The 17,515-nt window shown below is 50.0% G+C and overlaps 1 protein-coding gene across 1 annotated transcript; it reads right to left on the bottom strand.

Annotated features, from left to right (window-relative positions):
- Positions 1-680: 680 nt before the first annotated feature.
- On the bottom strand, positions 681-14,456 carry UPK2 (uroplakin 2). Its single transcript, XM_063435572.1, has 5 exons — positions 14,390-14,456; positions 13,862-14,005; positions 2,925-3,057; positions 1,984-2,042; positions 681-1,273 (listed from the first exon to the last, which is right to left on the bottom strand). Exons 1-5 carry the CDS (start codon positions 14,454-14,456, stop codon positions 1,137-1,139), a joined length of 540 nt encoding a protein of 179 aa, XP_063291642.1. The 3' UTR covers positions 681-1,136.
- Between the last annotated feature and the right edge of the window lie 3,059 nt (positions 14,457-17,515).

The following is a 17,515-nucleotide window of genomic DNA, read 5'->3' on the forward strand; positions in this document are numbered from 1 at the left end:
AGGGTTAGGAGTAAGGTTAGGGTTGGGTTAGGAGTAGAGTTAGGTTAGGGTTGGGTTAGGAATAGGGTTAGGGTTGGGTTAGGTGTAGGGTTAAGAGAAGGGTAGGGTTAGGAGCAGGGTTAGGAATAGGGTTAGGGTTGGGTTAGGAGTAGGGTTAAGGTAGGGTTAGGGGTAGGAGTAGGGTAAGGTTAGGGTTATGGGTAGGTACCCCTACCTTAACCCTACTCCTATCCCTACCCTCACCCTATTTCTAACCCTACCTTAACCATAACCCTACTCCTAACCCTACCCTAGCCATAACCCTACTCAAACCCTACTCCTAACCCTGACCCTAACCCTACTCCTAACCCTGCCCTAACCCAACTCCTTACCTAATCCTACTCCTAACCCTACGCCTACCCGTTTTGCCACTTTTCAGAAGTCAGAAGCACTTCGGCACTTCCGAAATTCGGTGGTTCGGAAATTCGGCACTTCGGCAACTCGGTTCGGCACTTCTGAAATTTGGCACTTCTGAAATTCATCCGAATTTCCATTCAGACAGAACCGAACTGCACATGTCTATGGGTCATATCTTTAGCTACAGAACTTAAACACACCTACAGAAATGAGTACCTTTAAATTAAATGGGTTATATATTTAGCTACAGAACTTTATTACAAATACATTGTGAAGACAGAATATTAGTTAAATGAGTCTAGCTTTACTGAAAGGCAGAGCAAGAGCAGAAAAGTCTCGAATTGTGCACTCTAGTTTAGACCAACTAACTGGATATATCATATATTGACATATTTATACATTATGTCACTGCTAGTCCTTGGATGTCTAATTTCAGTAATAACATGCAGTAACTCGAGTCAGTGACAAAATCTAACACAAATCCATAGATTGTATATAAAAAAAAACACAATACAAAAATGTAACAAAATATTTAAATCAACAGTAAAGCACAAAACAAATAGTTGAACATGGGACTGGGTAATCTACTGTTGAAAAAAACCCATGCATCGACACAATTAATTATGCCATGCTCGTGAATACCCAATCAATCACCCTCTGGGTCAACTGTGTTCTAGAGAGTAAATGTCGTAATAGATCCATATGATATCTTGTTAACACAACCAAGTCCCTTCATGTGTTTATTTCTTTAAGCCCCCTTTCATCACAAGAACAAGAATAAGGAGAACAACTAGCAGGACCATTGCAATAGATAATAGGACCGTGATCACCACCATTCCACCACTTCGAGCAAAGGTATCACTGGGCGAAGCACTGTCTGTGAATAGAGCAGAAGAATTAAATGAATATGAGATGTTAGCTTCCATATTTGTACTATATAAAATTATTGGTTTGGGACGTGGCAGTCAGGATTTATTCATAAAATCATTATGTGACAAGGTGAGAATGCTACATCATTACAGGTGGTACACCTCTTCTTGAGGACCTCCAGCATCAGATTATTTCCCATAGAAAAGCACTGAATAACGCTTTCCTACGGGGAAATCCTAATGTGAGCGCGGCCATTGCCGCTCATGCGCATTAGGTCTTCCTCGCCGGGTGACGTCGACAGGGAAGAAGCGTCAGCGGAGCCTAACCCAGGGACATCGGTGCTGGTTTCAGGTAAGTGACTGAAGGGGTTTTAACCCCTTCAGTGCCACTGGAGGCGGAGCGCAAGGGAGGGGGCACTGTAGGATTCTATAGTGCCAGGAGACGGCTTTGTTTTATAGAATCCCTTTAAGGCATAAGGTAAGCTCCACTTCCATTGTCAAGATAATGGAGCTTGTCTTAAGCCCCACCCTTTGTCAAGATTGTCAAGCATATAAAAAAATACATAAGACAAAGTAGTCCCTAGTTTGTGATATGTTTTAAAGAGATGTAGATCAGAAATGAAGAAAATAATAGATTTTGAAAGAGGAAAAGATGAGAAAAGAATAGAAGAAAGACAAGTTTAAGGTGACAGAGTCACTTTAAACAAACACTACTTACCAGAATTTGTTGTGAAGGATATATTTGTGAAAATTGTATTTTCAACAGTATAGTAGGCCCTAAAAAAAGAAAGTGATATTAATCATATGACACTCTGGTAAACAAAACAGCTTTATATATGTAGGCATTTGAGGCAAGGATAAACTAGGGTAGCATTGTGACTAAAGCTACATATGAGAGAATGCACACACTGTTTTATATTCAGCACTTTACTGCAGAATTGCTTCAGTTTGTTTTGATAAATATGTTTGTACTGTATGTGTGCTTTTTACAATTAAATGACATTGTTGTAATGAGTACAGTGTTTCTTTAAATGGTCACTTTAGCACCTAGACCACTTCATCTGATCAGGTTCACTGCACACAGACTACTTCATCTAACTGAAGTGGTCTGTGTGCGGTGAACCTGTCTGAGAAGTTTTCTGAGAATTCAGTACTGATTCAATGCTTTCCTATGGAGAAGCTTTAATGTGCGGCGAACTCCGCGCATTAGGTCCCGCCATCGCAGTCATGCCACGGGAGAAAGAGAACTAGCCAGCGCTTAGATAGATTCGGTGCTGGAATTAAGATAACTAAAAAAGGTTATTTAACCCTTTACTTGTCAGATGGTGTGGGGCACCTAATAAGTTAGGGACAAGGAAAGTATAGCGTTAGGAATACAGGTTTGTATTCCCAACGCTATACTGTTCCTTTAATGTTGATGAATTTAAATCAGTAAGTGGTACAAAGAAGACATAGCCACAGTGTGTTTTTCAGTGCATATATATATGTATTTTACTAAGGTGTGGTGTGGTTTTTTTTTCGAGTATTTGTATAACGTTTTTATTTTTTATTATCATTATTATTATCCATTTTTACGTGACAGAGGTGATGACACGTAAACAATAATAGACTAGACTAGAGCACATACAGTCATGTCTTAAGGAAGAGAGCGCTACCTACACATATTTGGTGCTTGGAAGCAGACTTTTAACCTGGTAACCCACATTGACAGTCTGTACGTTACCGGACGCAGCGCTATTTACCACAACAAGATCACGTTTCAGGCGGCACTGTGGCACTGTGAAATTGATATCTGTAAATAGAGAACAGCAACTGTGGTGAGGTATAGCAGATTAAAGATTTTTTATAACAAAAGTGAAAGTAATATCGAATGATTGGGTACACAAGTGCATGGGTTAACATTTGCTTCGCATTACAAAACAATAATGAAGAAAAATGTCACATGAGGCACATAAGCAGTTGATCTGGCTACCACAAACCAGATACTAATACACCTACCAACTATGTCACCAACTAGCCTACTCATAGAACACCCAAAGTCATGTAGCCCCATGTAGCTAGAGCGCAGCTAAGCGGAAAAAGGCCTTGACAGGGGTTAGGAGGCGGGCTTAGGAGGAAGTAAGCAAGGGTTGGATTATGGGTAAATAGGATTGGCTATTTAAATGAGCAGCCATTTTAGGTGAGTCATTCTAACTTTCTACCTGGTTGAGTTTGTGTTCACCTCGGTGTGCGCGGACTTTGCTGGGTTGGATTTCCTTTGTCTCCTCTGCAGGGCCATGGACGACGTGGAGCGTTTGCTGGAGGGGATCAGGTCGGCAGCACGGCATCAGGGTGTCGACTGGCTACGGGCACAGCTCGGCCCTGCCCTGGCGGAGGCGGCGGATCGGGACGGTGATGGCGGGAGACCGGTCAGGGCCCGGAGGCCCCCGAGGAGGCTAAGCCCGGGCACGGGGCCCGGTGAAGTTGTCCCCGGAAGCAGTGGGGTTTCGGTTGCGACCGGCAGCAGGCCCGGGAGCCGCGTGGTCGAGGCCTTGCCTCCCCGCGTGCGGACGGAGCCTCGGACGAGCACTCGGCGGCAGAAGGATGTCGCGGACGGGGGCGCTGCTGCTTTCGGGTCGGAAGTGGCCGGGCGGCCCCCTGGTGTTGCAGGACCCACGGAGGGGAGGTCTGGGCGGGCTTCCCCCCCATCGGAGAGTGACGAGGATGACGAGGCTGGATCCGGGAGACCGCATGGCCGGCCTGGGAGGCAACAGGCAAGTGCAGGGGGCTCCGGCCGGGGCCCTCTTGGCGGGAAGGTCATTAGGGGGAGCTCTGCCACGGAGAGGGGCGGGAGTAGGCCAGTGGGGGGTGCCCAGGCCATAGTCCTAAGGGGGGAGGGTTCTGGGGCCCCTAAGCGTAAACGTGGATCGAAAGGTGTGAGTTCCAGGGGCGGGAGGGGGGTCTCGGGATGTGGCCAGGTCGGAGAGCGGGTCCCCCGTAGGGGTGGTGGGTAGGTCTGGGCTGTCGGGGTCTAGTCAGCAGGGGGTAAGGGTAAAGGGGCGGTGGTGGTAGGCGCGGGAAAAAGGGTTCCGGAGGCAGTCAGTCGGAGGACCAAGGGGGGTCGGGGACCGGGATCCTCGGTAGTGGTCGGGCGGCGGGGGGGCCCGGATTCTGGGAGTGGTAGCGACAGTCCATCACCCGTTAGATCGCAGGGGTCCCGGGAGGCGCGGGGGAGGTCGGGTCGGCACTGCTCCCCCTCGGACAGCTCGGCAGGGGAATGTGCGGCAGCCCCTAGGTATGGTCGGCAGGGGCGGCCTAATAGTAGAGACGGGAGGAGTCGTAGCCCCAGGGGTTCCAGGGTGCCACGTGGTGGTAGAGGTCAGCGGGAGGCTTCGGTACAGAGCAGGCGCTCCCGGGGTCGTGACGGGAGGGGTATTGATGTCCGTTACACCCTACCCAGGACTTCTTCTCCTTGTCCTAGATCTCGGAGCCGTTCCGCCTCCTCGCAGGCTGGTCACCGGGTGGGCTCCCCGGTCGGCGAGACAGCAGCGGAAGTTCCTCTTCCTGGATGTCGGGCGATCTGCACTGCAGCCCCCACCGTCCCGGTATCGGGGGGCTTGGCCGGTGAGTCCAGTGGGTCAATACACTCTAGTGCTTTAATTACCACACTTCAGGCACTACTCCACTCATTGGGGGCGGGGGGTGACACTAGCGGCATTGGTCAGGTGTGGGCTCCGGGTGCTGTGGCTACGGGCTCTCGGGTTGGGAACTCCACAGGGCCTAGTTCGGGCGGGGACATGGTGGTGCCGCAGGACGTAGGGGAGACTGGGAGCGAGCGGGCTGAGTTGACCGGGGGTATTCCCGACGCGGCTAGACAGCACGCGTATGTGTCGTTTGCGGGCCCGTTGGGGGTTCATTTGAAACAGGACGTGAAGGATAAGATATGGAAGGGGGAATTCTGTGAGATCTTCTCCCTCCTCCCATTGGAGGACTTTATAGACCTCAAGGAGGAGGATAAGAAGGACGAGAAGAAGGAGGAGGAGGAGAAGAGGAAGCGGTATCGCAAGATTCCGAAATCCTTTGGGAATTGGCTGAGGGCTTTTTGTGTGCTGGCTAGCGTGCTCGGCGAGAAATCGCCGGGGTTATGCTCCTCTCTGTTTTGTTATTTGGATGGCATTTGGGAAGCGTACCGGACTTACGGGGGGTTGGCGTGGTGGCGGTATGACGAGCAGTTTAGGCAGCGGCTGGCGGCTAACCCGGGTATGCGGTGGGACCAAATGGACCTGCCGCTCTGGATGAAGTTAATGATGGCGCAAAAGGCGCAGCCCTTTCAGAACTCGGCCGGCGCTAGGGGGCAGTCCGCCTCGTCGGCCGCCTTACCAAAGGGCTTATGTTGGCTCTATAATGAGGGCCAATGCAAATGGGGGACCACCTGTCGCTTCAAGCACGAGTGCTCCGGCTGTGGAGGCGCTCATGGGCTCAACCGCTGCTTCAAGAAGGGGAAGTCCGGTGGCGCCGGTGCTGCTGTCGCGACCGGGGGAGGGGGTGCATCCGCTTCCCCTGGGCTTAACCCCAGTGAGGCTAAGCGCGATGGAGCCATGGCTAAGCCGCTACGATAACAAGGCGGATGCCGCTGTGCTCCTGGCGGGTTTTGCGAAGGGGTTTTTCATTCCATTTCAGGAGCGGGAGGGGGGATCGGGGAGGCTGCGCAACCTGAAGTCTGTGGCTGACTTCCCGGACGTGGTTAGGGAGAAGCTGGGCAAGGAAGTCGGGCTGGGCCGCATGGCGGGCCCGTTCGCAGTGCCTCCGCTGGAAGGCCTGCGGATTTCTCCACTTGGGGTGGTTCCCAAGAAGGAGCCGGGTAAATTTAGACTCATTCACCACCTCTCGTACCCGAAAGGGGAATCGGTGAATGACGGTATTCATAAGGACTTGTGCTCGGTGTCTTATGCATCTTTCGACCGGGCGGTCGATCTGGTCCGGCGGGCAGGGCGTGGGGCCCTGATGGCGAAGGTGGACATTGAGGCCGCGTTTCGGCTGCTGCCGGTCCACCGGGACTGTCATCACCTGCTGGGGTGTTTCTTCGAAGGGAACTACTTCGTGGACTTGTGCCTGCCCATGGGTTGTTCCATTTCGTGCTCCTATTTTGAGAAATTTAGCACTTTTCTCGAATGGGTGGTACGGGTGGAAGCGGGGAATCGTTTTATTGTGCATTATCTGGATGATTTTCTGTGCGTGGGGCCGGCTGATTCCTTGGATTGCCTGCGCCTGCTGCGGACGGTTGAGTGGGTGGCGGGCCACTTCGGGGTTCCGCTGGCGGCGGATAAAACTGAAGGCCCGACCACGTGTCTGAGTTTCCTGGGTCTGGAGATTGACTCTGGGTTGGGCGAATGTCGGCTGCCCCGAGATAAGCTGGACAGGCTTCGAGGGGCGGTGGCTGTTGTAGCGGGGGCGCGCAAGGTTACTCTGCGGCAGCTCCAGTCTTTGATTGGGCTGCTCAATTTTGCGTGTCGGGTCATTCCGATGGGAAGGGTCTTCAGTCGCAGCTTGTCGGCCGCTACTGCGGGGGTTCGGTCCCCGCACCATTTCATCCGGGTGTCGGCGGCCATGAAAGCGGACTTGGGCATTTGGGATGCCTTCTTGCGGGATTTTAATGGGACGGTGTTGTTCAGGCAGGAGGGCCAGTCGTCGGCCGAGCTTGAGCTTTTCACGGATGCCTCGGGCAGTGTAGGTTTTGGGGCATATTTTGGTGGCTGCTGGTGTGCAGAGAGGTGGCCGGACTCTTGGGGTTCGAGCCCTCTTATGCGCAACTTGGCTTTCCTTGAGTTGTTCCCGTTAGTGGTTGCGATGGCACTATGGGGTGACAGGCTGCGTGATCGGAAAGTGGTCTTTTTCTCGGATAACATGGCGGTGGTTCACGCGGTGAATCGTCAGTCTGCGGCCTCAAGGCCGGTGGTTAGGCTGCTTAGGCGACTGGTATTGCTGTGTATGTCTCGGAATGTTGTTTTTCACGCGCGGCATGTTCCCGGTTATTTGAATGAGGTGGCTGATGCTCTGTCTCGTTTTCAGTGGTCCCGATTCTGGCTGGTGGCACCGGGGGCTTCGAAGGACGGGCAGGCTTGCCCGGACGAGATTTGGCAGCTGGGAACATCCTGCTTGGAGGACTTGTGAAGGCTTCCCTGGCGCCGGCCACTTGGGCCTCGTACAGTAAGGTTTGGGACTTGTGGGAGCGGTCGCTGGACGGGCTGGCCATGGTCAGCGGGGAGGCTCTGCGGGATGCTTTCCTGTGGTACACCTGTCAGTTGCTGGCGAAAGGGGCGTCGCCTGCCATGGTGGACAGGTCCATGGCGGCGATGGCGTTTTGGTTCAGATGGCATGGGAAGGAGGACTTTACTAAGACTTTCATTATCAGGCAGGCCCTGAAGGGCTATCGCAAGGGACGCAGGTCGCCGGATACCAGGCGCCCGGTGTCGGTTCGACTACTGGGGGATTTGGTGGCCTTGTTGCCTGAAATCTGTTTTGATGGGTTCGAGGCTTCGCTGTTCAAGGTGGCGTTTATTTTGGCGTTTTTTGGGGCATTCCGAAATGGGGAACTGGTGAGCGCTAATAAGAGGGTGCAAGGGGGCCTGCAATTTTCGGGGGTTCGTGTCTTGGATGGGAAGGTGGTGGTGCACCTCGGCAGATCCAAAACGGACGTCCGCGGCGTGGGCCGGGACGTGGCACTGGGGGCCTTGCCGGGCTCGGCTTTGTGCCCGTTGGCTGCTACGGCAGAGTACCTAGCGCGGAGGCCAGCGATGGGGGGTTCCTTGTTGGTGCATGCCGACGGATCCTCCCTCTCTCGGTTTCAGTTCACGAAAGTTTTTCGGTTGGGCTTGGGCAAGTTAGGGCTTCGTGCTGAACGATTTGGAACGCACTCGTTCCGTATTGGGGCTGCCACGGAGGCGGCTCGGTTGGGATTGGGGGACGAGGTGGTGAAGTGGATCGGGAGGTGGGAATCAGTAAGATTCCGTTCCTATGTCAGATTGGGTCTGTTGGAGTAATGAGATTGGGGACCGTTTTATGCAAAAAAAATAAATAAAATATTTTGGGAATAAGAGACTGGTAACTGGCTGTACTAAAATGGTTCACTGTGTTATTTGGGCTGGGGTGGGGGTCTCTGTCGGACTTCCCTCATCATTTGTTTTTCCCCCCAGGGTGTGAGGCATGGATCGTGGGCCATTCGTTTGTCTTCTGGGCCGAGAGGGGGGCCGCAGCTCGAGCGCAAGGCCAGCAGCTGGGTTTTCCGAGAGGCCAGTTGGCAGTTCGCTGGTTTGGATATCGGGGTTTCTGCTGGGGGGATGTTTGTGGTAAACTGTTTGGGATGCTGGCGGCGGGATACACGCCAGACTTACTGGTCCTGCATATTGGGGGTAATGACCTGGGCCTTACGCCGCAACGCCGGCTGGTGAAGTGGATGAAGCAGGACATCAATAAGTTGAGGGGCCTGCTTCCGGGGGTCATGTTGGTTTGGTCGGAGATTGTCCCGAGGCGCCGGTGGCGGCACGCTCGGGATCCGTTAGCTATGGATAGGTGCAGGAAGAAAGTGAATAGCTTGATGGCAAGCTTTGTGCGGAAGGTAGGAGGTGTGGTGGTAAGGCACCTTGAGCTGGAGGAAGGGTTGCCAGGATACTACCGCTCGGATGGTGTTCACCTCTCGGAGGTGGGTTTGGACCTGCTCAACTTGGGTTGGCAGGATGGTATCCGGATGGCTCTGTTTCTTCGGGGTGGCGGAGCTCAGACAGCTTAAGGGGTCAAGGTCTGAGCTTGTGGCGGGACGGGGAGCCGAAGGAGAGGAAATAGGCTCCCCTGGATGAACGTGAGGTGGAATAAACAGATTGTGGTCATCGGTGGTTGAGAGGTTTCGAGTCCTGGAGGTGACTCAGAACCTGGTGGGGCAGGGGTATCCGGGTATACCCCTGCCGTGGTTAATGGATGGTTGGCACTTTGGAATGTTGGTGTATGTTATAAATATGTTATAAATATGTATAGGTGTTATTATATGGGGGTCATTGCCTTTTGTATGGTAGCCGAAGGAACAGGATGCGAGGGGGCGGAGTATGGGGGGCAATGACCCATGTTTAATATGTTAATTTATTATTGTTATTATTATTATTATTATTATGATTATTATTATTATTATAATTATTGGTTAAGAAAGCTGTGGACAACTTTCCCCATAATACTTAGTGTCCGTGTGTTATTGGGTTAGGTTATGGGGGTGGTTTGTCCTGGATTCCGACTGCCCAAATGGCGACTATACACCTGTCATGTAGCCCCATGTAGCTAGAGCGCAGCTAAGCGGAAAAAGGCCTTGACAGGGGTTAGGAGGCGGGCTTAGGAGGAAGTAAGCAAGGGTTGGATTATGGGTAAATAGGATTGGCTATTTAAATGAGCAGCCATTTTAGGTGAGTCATTCTAACTTTCTACCTGGTTGAGTTTGTCCCACCCACCCTCCCTTTGTTTGTTATGTGTTTATTTAACCCGTTTCTTTCACAGCGGCGGGATGGGGAGCCGAAGGAGAGGAAATAGGCTCCCCTGGATGAACGTGAGGTGGAATAAACAGATTGTGGTCATCGGTGGTTGAGAGGTTTCGAGTCCTGGAGGTGACTCAGAACCTGGTGGGGCAGGGGTATCCGGGTATACCCCTGCCGTGGTTAATGGATGGTTGGCACTTTGGAATGTTGGTGTATGTTATAAATATGTTATAAATATGTATAGGTGTTATTATATGGGGGTCATTGCCTTTTGTATGGTAGCCGAAGGAACAGGATGCGAGGGGGCGGAGTATGGGGGGCAATGACCCATGTTTAATATGTTAATTTATTATTGTTATTATTATTATTATTATTATGATTATTATTATTATTATAATTATTGGTTAATAAAGCTGTGGACAACTTTCCCCATAATACTTAGTGTCCGTGTGTTATTGGGTTAGGTTATGGGGGTGGTTTGTCCTGGATTCCGACTGCCCAAATGGCGACTATACACCTGTCATGCATATCTTTAGCTTCTTGAATGGGCAAAATGTCTGCCATCACTGGCTACTCGATATACCTTGCTCTTAGTGTGTCCCACTTTATTACTTACCAGGCAGTCTCCCTCCTGATGCCCACAGCAATGTTTAGCAAGCCTACTGTATACAACCGCATAGTATAAGCTACTATATTGTACTTATCATTTAACGGAGCTCAATGTTAACATTTTATGTTACCCATCCTTATTTTATGCCTTGCGGAACTCTTCAGTTGCAACTAAATGGTTAAAACCTGTTATATATATATAAAAAAAAATGTGCATGATCCTCAAATGTCACTTAACGTTTTAAACATATTGTACTGAAGCTTGTCCATGATGCTGTGACTTATAGAAAGCCTGTTAGTAATTTTCATAACTGCACGACCAAATAAAGAATTAAAAAAAAATAAAAAAATAGAGAGAGACATATAGTATTAGCGTCAAGGGAATTACAAATTGTAAACTTGACTAAGTAATTTTTCGAGCTCAGCTACTTTGACCTAGAATTTCGGATTCTCTTGTCAGTAGTAAAGAAAAATACTGTTTACTTAAAGGGACACTACAGCTTTGTTCTGGTGAGTAGAATCATTACCTTCAGGCTTTTTGCTGTGAACACTGTCTTTTCAAAGAAAATGCAGTGTTTACATTACAGACTTCACTCCTCAGAAGGCTGTTAGAGGTCCTTCCTGGGTCATGGCTGCCTAAAATGCATCCATTCATTCAGTGTCTCAACCCTCTGCATGCAAACACTCAACTGTCCTCATAGAGACTCATTGATTCAAGTCATCTCTATGAGGAGATGCTGTGTGAGGAACTGACTCTGCTGGGTTTCGAACCATGGTTTACATGCTGCTAAACCTCTTCCTTACCACTACACCACCCTGCCTTTTGCAAATGTACCTGAGATCTGGTAACCTTGACTCTATAAGCATTGATATCAGTGACAAGTCTCTTCAGCTGTGTCTGGTCATGTGTCTGGTTCTTGGCCTATAAAAGCCACTTCCTGTCTCTGTACCTTTGCCAGATTATTGTGGTTCCTGTATTCTCTAATCAAGCTTGTTCCTGTTTCTCCTACCTGTTGCTGATTTTGGACCGTTTTGACTTTGCTGCTTCTCCTTCCCACTGACCTCGGCTTGCCTCACTACGATCATCATCTCTCTGTTCCAGTCTCCCATCTCTGCTTAAGACCAGAAGGCCACTCAAGGCTCAGGGGCTCAACCACCTGGGTAACGAGTGGCTACCTCTGGAAGAAAACATTGCTGATCTGGCTACTGGACTCCAAAACTTTGTAACATCAATATCATTACATGCTGATTGGCTAGGGCTGTGTTTTACTCATGCTGGCTCTGCCCCTGATCTGCCTCTTTGTCAGTCTCAGCCAATCCTATGGGGAAGCATTGTGATTGGATCAGGCTACTACTTCTGATGATGTCAGCAGACTGCTTGTTTTTCTGAGTCTAACAGCATGCAGAGTTACAGCTTCAGGCTTGAATACAGTAAGATTTTTACTATATTTATTGAGGCATGAGGGGCACAGGGGGGCTAGATGGTGGTTTTAACACTAAAGGGTCAGGCAGGGGCGTACCTGGAGCATTTGGCACCCGGGGCGGATCCTATATTTGGCACCCCCCTCCCCCCAATTTTTTTTTTTTTTAAAAACACCTGACATTTTTTAAAATGTCTTTAGCACTGATCAGTGTTTCTATTTTTATTTTTATGTATTTAGGACCAAGCACTGTTTGTGTGTTTGAATGTATGGGTGGGTGATGGTGGGGGGGGGGGGGGGGTGAAGTGAGACGGAGCTCAGGGAGGGGTGTGTGAGAGGAGGGGGTGATTGTGTGAGAGGAGGGGGTGATTGTGTGAGGGAGGGGGGTGATGAGGAGAGGGAGGGGGGTGATGAGGAGAGGGAGGGGGGTGATGAGGAGAGGGAGGGGGGTGATGAGGAGAGGGAGGGGGGTGATGAGGAGAGAGAGGGGGGTGATGAGGAGAGGGAGGGGGGTGATGAGGAGAGGGAGGGGGGTGATGAGGAGAGGGAGGGGGGTGATGAGGAGAGGGAGGGGGGTGATGAGGAGAGGGAGGGGGGTGATGAGGAGAGGGAGGGGGGTGATGAGGAGAGGGAGGGGGGTGATGAGGAGCGGGAGGGATGGTGATGAGGAGCGGGAGGGATGGTGATGAGGAGCGGGAGGGATGGTGATGAGGAGCGGGAGGGATGGTGATGAGGAGCGGGAGGGATGGTGATGAGGAGCGGGAGGGATGGTGATGAGGAGCGGGAGGGATGGTGATGAGGAGCGGGAGGGATGGTGATGAGGAGCGGGAGGGATGGTGATGAGGAGCGGGAGGGATGGTGATGAGGAGCGGGAGGGATGGTGATGAGGAGCGGGAGGGATGGTGATGAGGAGCGGGAGGGATGGTGATGAGGAGCGGGAGGGATGGTGATGAGGAGCGGGAGGGATGGTGATCATGAGAGGGAGGGATGGTGATCATGAGAGGGGGTGATGAGGAGAGGGAGGGATGGTGATCATGAGAGGGAGGGATGGTGATCATGAGAGGGGGTGATGAGGAGAGGGAGGGATGGTGATGAGGAGAGGGAGGGATGGTGATGAGGAGAGGGAGGGATGGTGATGAGGAGAGGGAGGGATGGTGATCATGAGAGGGAGGGATGGTGATCATGAGAGGGAGGGATGGTGATCATGAGAGGGGGTGATGAGGAGAGGAAGGGGGGTGATGAGGAGAGGAAGGGGGGTGATGAGGAGAGGAAGGGGGTGATGAGGAGAGGAAGGGGGGTGATGAGGAGAGGAAGGGGGTGATGAGGAGAGGAAGGTGGGTGATGAGGAGAGGAAGGGGGGTGATGAGGAGAGGAAGGGGGGTGATGAGGAGAGGAAGGGGGGATGTGGAGAGGGGGGTGATGAGTAGAGGGAGGGGGGGATGTGGAGAGGGGGGTGATGTGATGAGGATGGGGGGGTGATGTGATGAGGATGGGGGGGTGATGCAGGGGGGCTAAACAATTACCTTAAATCCCTGGTGGTCCAGTGGGGTCCCTGGTGGTCCGGTGGCCATCATTTCCGGTCGGCAGCTCCGCAGAGCTGCAGACCATGGATCTCGCGAGACCATCAAAGCTTTGCCGTGGTAACCCACGGCAATGCTCTGATTGGGCAGTGCACGCGAGATCCATGGTCTACAGCTCTGCGGAGCTGCAGACCGGTCTCGGCAATGGGCGCAGGGAGGGCATTGTAGTCTGCCCCGGGCACCCCCCTAGTGAGTGGCACCCGGTGCGGACCGCTCCCCCCCCCCCCCCTTAGTAAGCCACTGGGGTCAGGAATACATGTTTGTGTTTCTGACCCTATAGTGATTCTTTAAACCAAGAGGGAGGTTAGAGCTAATTAGGTCAAAGGCACATTAAAGGAAAATCAATTTTGTAGAATGTCACAACAGGCTACTGGGGCTACAGGGCTGCAGTTCCATTGTCCTTTTTATGAGAAGAACAGGGCTTGTTTAGGAATATCTAACTCTGATTGGCACTGTGTCAGTATCTATGCAATGCATATAAAGTGTTGCCGTACTGGTTGAAGCGGTGCTGTTGATGGTGTTGATTACTGTCAGATTTGCTGATTTCCCGGAGTATGTGCATCCTGGCAAAGCAATGATTGCAGATCTTGCATATACATTAGCAAGGACATCAGATGACAGAGTTGTGTTTTGAGCCTCTGCAAGAGAAAGATGAAAAGGTTGATTATTAATGCAGGTTTAATTTGTAGCATTTGTAGCAAATACATACTACAAAGAGCAGACCAGACAAGTTACTCGCACGCCTGATTTATTTCTTAGTCCTTAGACAGCCCGATTCTGTCACTTAGTGTCAGGAAGACTGACGGAAAGTGAAAGCCAGTTTAACTATATAAATTAAGGGCATTGGAAGACCATACATGAGTGCTAGAGCGACACTCGGTATATGGGCAGCCTGTGATCGTGACATGCATGCGCATCGGGATGATGTTGCCCCATTGTGGAAGAGGATATTGTCCATGATTTTGATTGTGTCATGGGCATGCCCACCAACTGGATACACCACCTACATACATCAGACCTGCCAATGTTGGGTTCTGTCAGAGCCCACATTTTTGCCAAATTGGTCATTGCTCCATCAGAGTCATACATGGCTATTCACTAACGTGAGAATTTAAAGTGAATTTCTAATTTTATAACATGACAGGAGGCTTCGTATTTGCTTAAGACTTTCTTTACTTAAGCTTCACAGCAGCACTTTTTTACTTAGTAACAGGGTAACCAATCAGAAAAAAGATAACATGGCATAAAAGTCCCTCCCTGTGACGTCACTTCCTCTTTCTTTGCTGCTTCACACCAGTACAGGTCAGAGTGCCACTGTCTCCTACTTTCTGTGGGTTTTTCTGTGGTTCTCTTATTAATTTTTCTGTCATCTGTTTTACATCATTCACTATTATATTTACTGTTATATTTGTTCTAATATTTCTTATCCTTGGGCTTTTATTTATCCATCTTATTTATCCTTTGCCTATACTTTCCTCACTATTGAGATTTTTATGTTTTTCACTACATCTAAATTCTATCTTTGGTATTCCGATTCTTTATAACTGTTTTTCTCAGTTTTCTAATATCTGTTTGCTACCTCTTTTAGTCCGGTTTGCGAGCGGCATTCTGTGCCCCGTTTTTCCCGGGCTTTTTAGGCTGTGGAGAACGCCTCCATCAGCTCTCAGTGCGCACGGCGGCCATCTTGGATCTCGCACTCATCCGTGAGATCCAAGCTGCCTCCTCGTTCGCTCGTGCGCATGCGCGAGATCGCGGCGGGCATTTTCTTGGTTCCGCGATCTGCAATCTCTCCGGCCGTGCGGCGGCCATTTTTTGCCGCATTTCGCGGCGTTTTCATATTTAACTTACCTATATGATTAAAGTCAAACATTCAAGTATACCTGCTCAGTACTATATCTATATCTATATCTTAAAATTACAGGTTTAAGTGTTCTGTACTTCCCTCTACTCACCATAGGAGGGATTTTAAAATACCATTAGAACAACCACAATCTATTTCAGACTATCACCCCCTGGTAGAAATTTGTTTATACTACATTAACCTATATTCTCATTGAATAAACAATCCTTGATTATATTACCGAATACCTTGGAATACATATAGGGTAAATTCCCTGTCTATACCTTTGACTAGATACAACCCATACTTATACTGTGGATGGGTATAGGGAAAAATCCCTAAACAAGATTTATGATTGCTGTTTACTTATACAGCCCATGATTGGCCCGCTTTGTCTGTGCCTCCATACCTCTACGGGTTTGTATAATTATTCCCAGAGGTTATTTATGCTGGGTGACCCCCTGTTTCAGCTTGCACTGTGGATTTATAACATATTGTGATATATGGTGACGGCCTTAAGATACATTCTAATGCTGGCCTATTCTGCCCCATAGGTCTCAACACTGTTGCTATGGAGGCTTCAAATCAAGATCAAAACCTGCAAGCAATTATAAATGCGGCTGTAGCCGTTTCACTAGAAAAGGCCCTGGCTCGGGTGCTGCCCATTGAGCCAAAGGATCCAAAAATATCTGAACCCCCGCTTTCTGACGAAGAAGCGGAGGAGTCCGATTCCACAAAAATAAACCCTTCCAAACCCAATAAGAGATATTGGAAAGGGAATGGTCCAGAACCTCTCAAACGCAAGGGGAAAGAACCGGCGAAACGCCCCAAACAGTCAGACACTAAAGAGAAGCACTCAGTCCAGCCCACTCTATCGGAAGAGGAGGAAGATTCTTTCGACCTACACCCCTTAGCCATCCTAGATGAATGGCAAGCTGACCACTCCTCTGAAGATGAGGAAGACTGGCCCGAGACATCGTTTAAAGGAGCACCTCCCCTTCAAACTGCTATGGGAGATCTCACAACCGAAGATATGGTACCCAGTTCCAACCCTTCTGGGGACGCTGAATCCTTTCTGGATTCGTTTGGTCAACCTCTTTTCGACCCAAGACAGATCAGATACCCTCGATCATCTGAATGGTCACTCCCAGACCATCTCTCCAAGTATATACATTTTTGGATCAGGAGACCCCTAGACCGGGAAGTCCGCAAGCGCCTAAGAGCCGAATGTCCTAGACCTTCTCTACCGGACAAGGTCGCTGTCACCCCAGAGTTTGACACGCTGCTCTACACATATATGGCCAGATCCGGCCGTGACCCTAAAAAGGGCATTGAGCGCAGCTTGCGCCTCACGCAAGACAAAATGCTAGATATCCTGGGACCCCTGGCCAAAATTCTTCTACTGGCTGATGAAGCCCTTTCTAATGAAGATCCTTTAGACCCATCCGTGATAAGAGAATGGGCTCTACGCTCAATTTGCCTGCTGGGCAATGCAAATACATCTCTCTGTACTGAGCGTAGAAAAGCAGTGCTGCTGCGTATGGATGCCAAGTTAGCTGACTTGGGAACAAAAGAATTGGGTCCCAAGGCCAAAGGCTTGTTGTTTGGAGAACCCTACATTAAAGAATTACATAAACATGTAAACTTATACGCCACACTAAACAAGGCGCAGTCATCCATGAAAAGGGTATTCCATCATCAACCCTCACGGGTTTTTGGCAGGGCTGGCCGTACAAGGGGTCGTACAGTCAGCCGCTTCTGGTCCACAAATCAATGCCAGAGAACCCCCACTTCTTCATTCTTCCCCAACTATCAATCAAGGGGCTCCTACACCCAAAGGGCGGATAGGGGAAGAGGATACAGAGCCCGCGGACGCAACAGATACCCAACAGGTGAGATTCCCTATCTTTCACCTTTCTACTGTTTATCATGCGGGCAGGTTGTCACTTTGTGTAGACATGTGGAAGACGCTGTCTTCAGATTACCTGGGTTCTAAACACAGTTCAAGGTTATTCCATAGAGTTTCATTCTCTCCCTTCTCAAACAGGTTATCCTCTCTATCCAACAATGTCAAAATCTCAGAATCGTCTTCTCGATTCAGAACTACGTTCTCTACTAACAAAAGGAGCGATTCAACCTGCTCCCCTCGACGAAGGCTTCCTCAGCTCCGTCTTCTTGGTCAAAAAGAAATCTGGGGAATACCGCCCAGTAATCAACCTTCGCCAACTGAATACTTTCGTTGTAACGGATTGCCTGGCACCCCGACTGGGTACCTCCGTTAATGGATGCTCCTAGTGCCTCCTGAGGA

This window comes from Pelobates fuscus, chromosome 11 (genome assembly GCF_036172605.1).
Source record: "Pelobates fuscus isolate aPelFus1 chromosome 11, aPelFus1.pri, whole genome shotgun sequence".
In the NCBI taxonomy this organism is placed as follows: Eukaryota; Metazoa; Chordata; class Amphibia; order Anura; family Pelobatidae; genus Pelobates; species Pelobates fuscus.